The sequence below is a fragment of the Physella acuta genome, unplaced genomic scaffold (assembly GCF_028476545.2).
Source record: "Physella acuta isolate Inbredline_101_S28 unplaced genomic scaffold, ASM2847654v3 ptg000072l, whole genome shotgun sequence".
NCBI lineage: Eukaryota > Metazoa > Mollusca > Gastropoda > Physidae > Physella > Physella acuta.
This window is the reverse complement of record NW_026731592.1, coordinates 254,007-264,632: the sequence shown is the minus strand read 5'-3', so window position 1 is coordinate 264,632 and position 10,626 is coordinate 254,007. Positions and strand designations below refer to the sequence as shown.

Sequence of the window (10,626 nt, the reverse complement as noted above, 5' to 3'; positions counted from 1 at the left end):
CAGACACGGGAGTGAATATAACCAAATGTCCTGTCAGTAATACAAGCACAAATATGCGTGAATACCTTGGTGGTGGCACAAATGTGCGTGAATACCTTGGTGGTGGCACAAATGTGCGTGAATACCTTGGTGGTGGCACAAATGTGCGTGCGGAATACCCAAGTGGTAACACAACTATAAATAAAGAGTATCCTAGTGGTGGCACACATGTGCGAGAAGAAAACCCTAGAGGTATCACAAATATGCACAGAGAATACCTTAGTGGTTGCACAAATGTGCGTGGAGAACTATCTATTGGTTGCAGAAATGTGAGTGAAGAGTACCCCATGGGTTGCACAATTGTGCCTGGAGAACTCCCTAGTGGCGGTACAAAGGTGCGAGAACAATACCACAGTGGTGGCTCTGGTGGTGGCACAAATGTGCGTGAAGAATATCCTAATAATGGATCAAATGTGCGTGGAGATAATACTTTTGGTGGCGCAAATATGCGTGGGGAATATCGTAATAATGGATCAAATGTGCGTGATTATACTGGCGGTGGCACAAAGGTGCGTGAAGAATATCCTAATAATGGATCAAATGTGCGTAGAGAATATCCTGGTGGCGGCACAAATGTGCGTGAAGAATATCCTAGAGGCGGCATGTGTTTGACTAAATCCCTTTCTTACACGAAAACTAAGTTCGAGACGGATAACTTGTTCAATGTGGGGAACGAAACTCACCATAGTTTGGAACCGTCTCCTGCCAAAGATGATGCCAGGGACAGCCAAGAAATGAAAAGCTCCAACCTCTCGACAGAAAGCCAGCTCAAGGAGATGAAGTACCATTTAGAATACAAAATCTCCAGCAGTCCGGTAAAGGAGATGATTGCTTTCAGGCTGCCCAGCGCCGTTGAAGCAAGCCCCGAGATCATCCCATCAAAAGCAACGCCGGACGTCAACTTGCACGCGGAAAGAGAAAGCGCAACTCCCATCGACAACATGTCGGAGACGTTGGCCCAGAAGTTTTCTGCCAGCAGCGCTCGCGTGCACACCCCCTCAGGCTTCGACCCAAAGAGCTGTGAATCATCCGGGACATTGACCAACACGTCCGTTGATTACGGCAGGTTAAAAAACGTCCTGTCCGCTGAAACAAAGATACTGTGGAAAAGTCTGACGCGCCTGGAGAAGAACTGTGACAGCTGCACCAACTGCAGGCTCAAGTACCTGTCCATGTTATCCCCGAGACTCAACCTCGATGAGAGCGAGTTTGCGGCTCATTTGACACGAGATCTGAACTCACTGAAGGAAAATATAGAGAGCTGCCAATGCTGCCACTCACAGAGAAAAAAACAAATGAGTTCTAATGACACGCCAAAAGATGTGGAAGAGAAGATAGACGTAGCCCCGGCTACTAACTACACTGATGCCGTAGATATGAATGTACCATGCAATGATTCTGCGAAAAAAACTTCTCTTCAAGATGAGGCGTTGCAGGATCGAATCCAGTTGAGGAAAACGGGATTTGTAAGGGGAAGAAATACCGCGCGGATGGTGCAGCTCTTTGAGAACGCCGCCTGCAGCCCTGAAGATGACGCAGCCAGAGCGCCGAAGCCGGAGGGAAATTCAGCACCCAGTCCAGTAGCTGTCGGCGCCGTCAAGGGGAGCAGGCTGAGGTTTCCTGTCTGGGACGCGGCATCCACAGTTGGCCTCTCAGGCTGGAGTCCGCCTAAGCTTAAAAAAGACAGCGAAGCGTTTCAGTTATTTCAAAGAAAATTAGACAATGGCGTTGATGGTAGCAGTCAATCGGGCAGTGATGCTTTTGTTTTGCCGCCCAATCTGAGGCCGCTGGAGGGCAGCCCAGTTGGCAAGACAACGTGCGAGGAGACGGCGAAGATGCACGCCACGGCGGACGCCTGGATAGAACGGCTTGTCAACATCCTACACGAGATGCACCAAACGTTTCCTAGGAAAGTGACACAGTCTCAGTCGTGTCCAAGCAAAGATACTAAGTCTTTCAGAGACTGCACGGACAGTGACAATTTAGAATGCCGCCAAGATTCGGCGCTTGCTTCAAATACAAACGTCAACGACCATGTGCTCGACGAACCTCCGCCAAATCCCAACGAACATGTGCTAGGCAAATGTCCACTAGCCTCCAACGAACATGTACTAGGCAAATGTCCACTAGCCTCCAACGACCATGTTCTCAGCGAACCTCCACCAAATCCCAACGTTCATGTACTCAGCGAACCTCCACCAAATCCCAACGTTCATGTACTCAGCGAAACTCCACCAAATCCCAACGTTCATGTACTCAGCGAACCTCCACCAAATCCCAACGTTCATGTACTCAGCGAACCTCCACCAAATCCCAACGTTCATGTACTCAGCGAAACTCCACCAAATCCCAACGTTCATGTACTCAGCGAACCTCCACCAAATCCCAACGACCACGTACTCAGCGAACCTCCACCAAATCCCAACGTTCACGTACTCAGCGAACCTCCACCAGCCTTGGCCTCGCGAATGGAGAACGCTATTACCCAAGCACCCAAGGAAACAACCCCCACCCTGAGTCCAGTTCAAACAAAGCAACCGACTAGGGCTGAGGTTGGTTTTGTAAAATCGCAAGAGCTAAAGTTTAGCATTCCACCAAAAGTCGAGAGCTCTAGAATTTTAAACGACAAACGTTTTCCACCATCAAAGACCACTTTCATCGCCAAGAAGCAATCAGATCACGACAAAGGCATCTCAGAGCAGCCAACATTGCCTAGTGAGAAAAACCTCGGTTCAAATGAACCGGAAATTGCCGTCAGTAGGAAGTCTGAGGAACAAGACCACTTGAAGCGTCTCACAAACGACTACAACCCTCGATGGGTAAATCAGGAAAAGAGTTATCGGCAATTGTGTAAGTCTGAATTAGATTACAATAAATTACGTTTGAGGCGTTCGTAGGTTTTAATGCGGGGGGGGGGGGCATTTGTATGTATGAAATGTGAGTATATATTATGTGTGTGTGTGTGTGTTATATAGACTACAAATCCTAAAAATTATCATAAGGGAGCGGTCTCTCCCTCTGGTCCCACCCCTCATCGCCCCCCCCCCCCCCTGCGTACGCCTCTGTCTTGTAGCCACGACAACTAAAAATGTTGCTACTAATGAATAGATGTATTAACCTTGGGCTTTTAAAACAGACACATTTCTTTTTTGCAACAGCATCACCGCGTTGTGTGCTCGGCCAAGCTCAGCTACTTGCTCAGACAAACGAAGACGAGTGCTCAGCCCAGGACAAGGGGATATACGTCCATCAGGGAGGGACGTCACTCGGTCATAGATCAGACGTGACAAGTTCGGTTGACATTTCAAATATAGAGCCAGAAGTCAAGATTTCAAATACAGCCACACACCAAACCATGGATGAATTCAAGAAAGTCGCACACCGGAGCAAGAGTGAGCTCAAAACATCCCCACAACCAAATGACAGTCCCGCGAACACTGGCAGAGAAACGTCCTCACGGTCCCGACAAGTCGCGGGGCCAGAAATCCTCACACGTGAATTTAGAACATTGAGATCTGTTGGGACTAATAGTGAGTCTAGCTCAAAACTACCTGCTCAAACAGACGAGCTTAGCTCAAAACTACCTGCTCAAACAGGCGAGCTTAGCTCAAAACTACCTGTTCAAACAGACGAGCTTAGCTCAAAACTACCTGCTCAAACAGGCGAGCTTAGCTCAAAACTACCTGCTCAAACAGGCGAGCTTAGCTCAATACAATTATCTAAAACAGACGAGCTTAGCTCAAAACTACCTGCTCGAACAGACGAGCTTAGCTCAATACAATTATCTAAAACAGACGAGCTTAGCTCAAAACTACCTGCTCAAACAGACGAGCTTAGCTCAAAACTACCTGCTCAAACAGGCGAGCTTAGCTCAAAACTACCTGCTCAAACAGACGAGCTTAGCTCAAAACTACCTGCTCAAACAGGCGAGCTTAGCTCAAAACTACCTGCTCAAACAGGTGAGCTTAGCTCAAAACTACCCGCTCAAACAGGCGAGCTTAGCTCAATACAATTATCTAAAACAGACGAGCTTAGCTCAATACAATTATCTAAAACAGACGAGCTTAGCTCAATACAATTATCTAAAACAGACGAGCTTTACGCTGATGAAAAAGAAGAGTTTAGCTTTAAACTATCTGCTAAAAAAGACGAGCTTAACTCAAAACCAGCTGTTGAAAAAGAAGAGTTTAACTCAAAACTTGCTAAAATACGTGAGCTTAACTCAAAACTAGCTGTTGAAAAAGAAGAGCTTAACTCAAAATTAGTTGATGTGCATGACAAGATTGGCTCAAAACTAACTTCTAAAGCACGTGAGCTTAGCTCAAAGCGAGCTGTTGATAAAGAAGAGCTTAACTCAAAACTAGCTGATGAGACAGACAGGCTTGGCTCACAACTAACTGCTAAAACACGTAAGCTTAACTCAAAACTAGCAGTTGGAAAAGAAGACCTTGGCTCAAAACTATCTGCTAAAACAGATGAACTTAATTCAAAACAAGCTGCTGAAAAAGAAGAGGTTAACTCAAAACATGCTCAAATACGTGAGCTTAACTTAAAACAAGCTGTTGAAAAAGAAGAGCTTAGCTTAAAACGAGCTGCTACAACAGGCGACCTTAGCTCAAAACCTACCGCCCCAACGTGCGCGCTAAGCTCAACATTACCCACGGCCACGGGTGAGCTTAGACCCACTCAGGTGTGTGATCGTATGCCCACATCAGCTGCTGCTACCCAGTGGGGAAACTCTCACCAACTCTCAACTCAACCCGCGCGCCAAAACAAACAAGACCACACGGAAGATGGCACGTACTTCATTCAAGACACGTTTTCAGGCTCCCTAGATCGTGAGAACGACGAGCCCAACAGCGACGTTTCCAAGAGAGACGCGTCTAGGAGCCACAGACTCGACTCGGATATCAGCAACCAGACTATCTGTGTGTCTTCCGAGCCGTTCCACTCCATCTGGGCCGTCCCATCCTTGTCCTCGTCGCTCGCCAGTCATCACAAAGTCAACATTCAAGCCAGCTTCTTCAGTAAGAAAATCAATGAACGCTGCTTGCGAATGAAATCAAACGTCGTAGATCGAACAGAGCAATGCAAGTTAAATTTAAAAAGAAAATACTACAGTCCTTCCGCCAAATGTCCAGGCCAAACTTCGTGCAGACGATGTCACAGTTTGCCGGAATTAGGGAACAACCACTTGGATAAATCTTTTAACGCCCCCGTCTCGTTTGATGATACAAGTCTACAATTAACATTGAAAAGTAAAACATGTTTGGACTTCCCAAATTTTCAGAGGGGAAAGTCTACCAACAAATCGATCAGAATTCAGAAACAAAGTTTGCATACCCGGTTAGGCGAAGAAAATGCCGTGCGGCCGAAGACGGATAAACAATACAGAAAAGTTAATAAGCTCGAAGATTTTCTTTTGGCTGAGGAGCTTAAGCAACAGAATGGATTATCCACGGTGTATTCACGCCTGCGGTTGGAGCTTGACCAGACGTCTTCGCCATCTTCGACGACTGATCTCGACCTAAATTACCAATGTCAAACCAAATTCGTTGAAGACGCGATCAAAAGTTTAGAACAACGAACTAAACGTAAATTAGATCATTTTAGGAGGAACTCCTCCGATGATTCTTCGCTGGATGATTCAGACACGGCAACAACAAACACTCTGTCTAGCAGACGGACCAGCCTCTGTAACAACAGCTCCGCGTTCATTCGACAAGACGCACGTCCGCCGTCATTGTTCTCTTCCAGACGTCTCGACCACAACTCCCCGAGTCCACCACAACCAGGTCAGCATCAGCTCCGCGAGATTGGTCCAAGTTCTTCGTCCACCCAAGGGAGAGCAACGGGCAATCCACCAGCCCAAGTTTCAACAACGCAGGCCTGTCGTTATCAAGTCAACCAGAACCACACAGCGTCCTACTATGGGCGTGATGAGCTTACACCACAAAATCCTGTTCACGTGGACTCCAGCTTTATCGGATCTTCCCTCCAGTCGGATAATCTCACTCCGCTGTTAGAAATAGGCGGATGTAAACCTAGCTATGACAAGAGACGTGTTACGGAAGCCTCCACTAAAGAAGCGATAGCTAGCACTGCTGTGAACAGACCCGAGGAAGGGGCATCAAAAACGACTAAAGCCAATGTCGCCAACGCGCTGGAGATTCCCGTGGACATCTACACAGTCCCGCTATGGCGGCCACTCAAGACCGATCAGTCGCAGAAAAAAAGTAAAAAGAAAAAAGATGGCGTGGCGACACGAACGGTGGTGATCTCCGGGCCGCTGAGCAACTTCACAATTCCTGTCAAAAGACATTTCAAGGAGCAGTTGGCCGCCACAGCAGACGACGCCGGCGTCAGGCCGGTCGAGGTGGACGGCACTCTCCCAGAGGCTAAGGACGTGGCGCCACCTGCCCACCACGCCCCACTTCCGGCCACCGAGCCTGCAGACGACCAGAAGAGAGGCTGGATAGGCAAAGTCAGGAAAATTTTACCGTTTCGTAAAAAAGAGAAATCGCCGAAAAAAAAATGAGTTGAGCCGGAAGTTAAACGGCCATGCGAGATGTTCGCCCAGCAAAACGTGATGGATGACAAATCCCATCCAACACAAAACATGATGGATGACAAATCCCATCCAACACAAAACACAATCGCAGCTCTGCAATGATTGGACAGAAACTTGACCCGTTGAGAAACTAGCCATACAGAAAGACTACCCGAACAACATAAATTAACAGCTCGTGCCCTTGAAGGAAATTTTTCTTCACTCAATGAATTAATAATAACACCATTTTAATTTTTGTCAGTCGTATATAATCATTAAATAGTATGTAAACATCAGCATGGATAGCTTTCAATTAATTTCATTTTTATTATTTACCTGAAACATTGTACGTAAACGCTAGCTGTTATTTTTTATATTAATGATATTCATGACATTCTGCCCTTGACCTTACCATCCTTCATAGAGATTGAGTCATTGACCTTACTGACCTTTAGTCCACACTGGCCTACTAGACACACCTCGTTTGACCTACTCTGACCACACGAGACAGAGGAACCACAACTGTAGGCTACATCGACCTTTGACCTAAAGCATCTGAATACGGTCCCCTATTGAAGTAACACATTTAACTAGTCTAGTAGTTGTTGTGAACACACTGACACGCCTTTACACAGATTACCACAAACGGGGTACAAAACACAAGACTAAATGAAACAACGGCTCGTTAACAATTTAGATTGCTCACAACTATAGACTATTCTAAACACTAAATACATATACTAGTATAAGATACAGTGGCCATCTACAGAAACCTAAACTAGTGGGAGAACTGGGCGAAACTGAACCAATCACACACCTCCTATACCCTAACAAAACAGGTACAAACCGGACTGTCACAGCTCACAACACGACGACTGAACAGAGATGAACTGGACAAAAGTATAAACAACATTCACCCCCGTACACCACCTTCTCTACAGTTGTCAACACCAGATCTAGCGTGGTAATCATTGCCTTTGTCCCCCAGAACTCTACTGTGTACAACACATTGCCTTTATACAGATGGTTTCTCTGAGCGTTCCTTCCTTATTTTTTTTACCCATAGCTAGTATTTACTTTAGTGAGTAGTTCTCACTCGTTTTTATAAACAAGCGTTTTGTTATTGTTAATTTTTTGAAAATATTCTTACATAACTTTTCATAAGTCACAATGACTGTCTCTGTCTGTTGTTATATCTTGATGCTAATTTTGACGCATATTAATAGCATTTAACTTTCCAGTTAAATTAATTCCTGACGACATTGCACTAATATGTAATTTTCAATCTAATTAATAAGATTTTTGATTGATCATTAAACCTAATTTAAACAAAACTGTTTTATATTAAAAGGAGGAGATAATGGGATCAAGAGGTAGCAATGAAAGAAGGTTCCAGATATTTTAAAACTTAAACAACTAACAATGTTAGTCTTTGAAATTCCTTGTTACTAAAAAAGTAATAAAAAAAACAAGCATAATAACAATAACCTTTATATTATAATTAAAGCATTCAAACAAATTTCTTTAAATATAAGTCGTGTTAGTTGCTCATAAAATCCCTAACCTGTTTGCTTTTTTAAAAATTATATCTTTAAAAAAAAAGCCAGTTTTACTATATGTGCATTTAAAAACTTTTTATTTTACCCTTGTTTTATTTAGAGATAAAAAGTAGGCCAATTTGTTTTTGTTACTAATTTGACATGGTGGGATTTATGTATTTGTTGTTCTGGACAGTTCCAATCTACTTCACCACTGAACACTATTATGCCTAGGGGCATATGAGCCACCAGTATTGAGCTTTATTGGAGCTACAGGTCATATGAGCTAACATCAATGAGCTTAAATGGAGCCATAGTCATATGGGCCAACAATAATGAGCTTTATAGGAGCCACATGTTATATTAGCCCCAATTATAAGTTTTATTGGAGCCATAGCTCCCATGAGCCAACAACAATGAGCTTAAATGGAGCCACAGGTCATAAGAGCCAACAGTATAAGTTTTATTGGAGCCAAGGGTCATAGGAGCCACTAAAAAAAAGTTTTTTTGATTGAATGTCAAAGTACCATTGAAAAAAAAAAGCAATCTCACATATTGGTAAATACATTCAAAGTTTTATTTTTATATTTACAACAAAATATTTTATCAGCTGTAAAAAACTTTGTAGTTAAAGTTGAGGTTTAGTGAAGTGAACGCAATGGAGCGGTGTACTCAATCAGCAACATCAGTCAGTTTCTGTTGCCACCTAACAGCAGTTTAACATCATCTCTAGCACACTCCTGACCACACAGTTTTATACCAAGAAGGTACACAGAAAAAAATAACATTAAGACAATGAGAAAGACAAAAAGATATGTTATATGGTCATACAAAAATCACAATCATAGAGCATACATTGCCTACGGCTTGACGTATTTTGCAAGCAACAATTGTCACCACTTCGCCATTTCATTTTTGATATGTCAAACAGAGTTTTCCGCCCCAACACATGACCTACGCTATGATAGAAAACATACTTGATGTAACACAGACAACTGCAAACAATACAGTGCAGTATCAAGTAGAGGCCATTTTGATTCCTCTCAACCCTCTCACCATATATGCCTTCACACACATCTACACTTGCAGCATACCTCCCCACACAAACACCCACAATTACAGCCTACCTCACCACACACCCACACTTTGAGCCTCACCACACACCCACACTTGCAGCATACCTCCACACACACCCACACTTACAGCATACCTCCACACACACCCACACATCTACCCCAGCCCCAGTCGTCACACACCTATCCTTAAACAGAGTACACCCAATTGCACAGATCGCATGATTAGATTGGCTATCAGTCTCGTGTGATTTGATTGGCTGTCTACCCCCACCAGTCCGCTCAGGTTCCATCTTGTATCCCATCCATAGATTTGTTGTTCTGCTGTCGTATAAGACTCTCCAGTTTTTTCCGACATCGCTTTTCTTCATCTAAATCTAGCCGTAGCCTGCGCTGCTCCTGTAGAGGGAGAGACACACATCATTAGAGGGAGAGAGACACACATCATTAGAGGGAGAGAGACACACATCATTAGAGGGAGAGAGACACACACATCATTAGAGGGAGACACACATCATTAGAGGGAGAGAGACACACATCATTAGAGGGAGAGAGACACACATCATTAGAGGGAGAGGGACACACATCATTAGAGGGAGAGAGACACACATCATTAGAGGGAGAGAGAGACACATCATTAGAGGGAGAGAGACACACATCATTAGAGGGAGAGACACACATCATTAGAGGGAGAGAGACACACATCATTAGAGGGAGAGAGACACACATCATTAGAGGGAGAGGGACACACATCATTAGAGGGAGAGAGACACACATCATTAGAGGGAGAGAGAGACACATCATTAGAGGGAGAGAGACACACATCATTAGAGGGAGAGACACACATCATTAGAGGGAGAGAGAGACACATCATTAGAGGGAGAGAGACACACATCATTAGAGGGAGAGAGACACACACATCATTAGAGGGAGAGACACACATCATTAGAGGGAGAGACACACATCATTAGAGGGAGAGACACACATCATTAGAGGGAGAGAGACACATCATTAGAGGGAGAGAGACACACATCATTAGAGGGAGGGAGACACACATCATTAGAGGGAGAGACACACATCATTAGAGAGAGACACACATCATTAGGGAGAGAGACACACATCATTAGAGGGAGAGAGACACACATCATTAGAGGGAGAGACACACATCATTAGAGGGAGAGAGACACACATCATTAGAGGGAGAGAGAGACACATCATTAGAGGGAGAGAGACACACATCATTAGAGGGAGAGACACACATCATTAGAGAGAGACACACATCATTAGGGAGAGAGACACACATCATTAGAGGGAGAGAGACACACATCATTAGAGGGAGAGACACACATCATTAGAGGGAGAGAGACACACATCATTAGAGGGAGAGAGACACATCATTAGAGGGAGAGAGACACACATCATTAGA

The 10,626-nt window shown here is 44.4% G+C and overlaps 2 protein-coding genes across 6 annotated transcripts in view; one reads left to right on the top strand and one right to left on the bottom strand.

Moving 5' to 3' along the window:
• The first annotated feature begins 2,385 nt into the window (after positions 1-2,385).
• LOC131952406 (uncharacterized) lies at positions 2,386-6,880 on the top strand. The gene is made up of 2 exons (XM_059315038.1): positions 2,386-2,889; positions 3,198-6,880. Exons 1-2 carry the CDS (start codon positions 2,508-2,510, stop codon positions 6,575-6,577), a joined length of 3,762 nt encoding a protein of 1,253 aa, XP_059171021.1. The 5' UTR covers positions 2,386-2,507; the 3' UTR covers positions 6,578-6,880.
• A 2,410-nt stretch (positions 6,881-9,290) lies between these two features.
• The window catches only part of LOC131952415 (rho guanine nucleotide exchange factor 7), a 37,253-nt gene continuing 35,917 nt past the window's right edge, over positions 9,291-10,626 (bottom strand). For all 5 annotated transcript variants that reach the window (XM_059315051.1, XM_059315066.1, XM_059315075.1 and 2 more), the window contains one exon: positions 9,291-9,599. In XM_059315051.1, the coding sequence (XP_059171034.1) occupies positions 9,483-9,599 (117 nt within the window). In that variant the 3' untranslated portion in view covers positions 9,291-9,482. The remainder of the gene's footprint in view (positions 9,600-10,626) is intronic.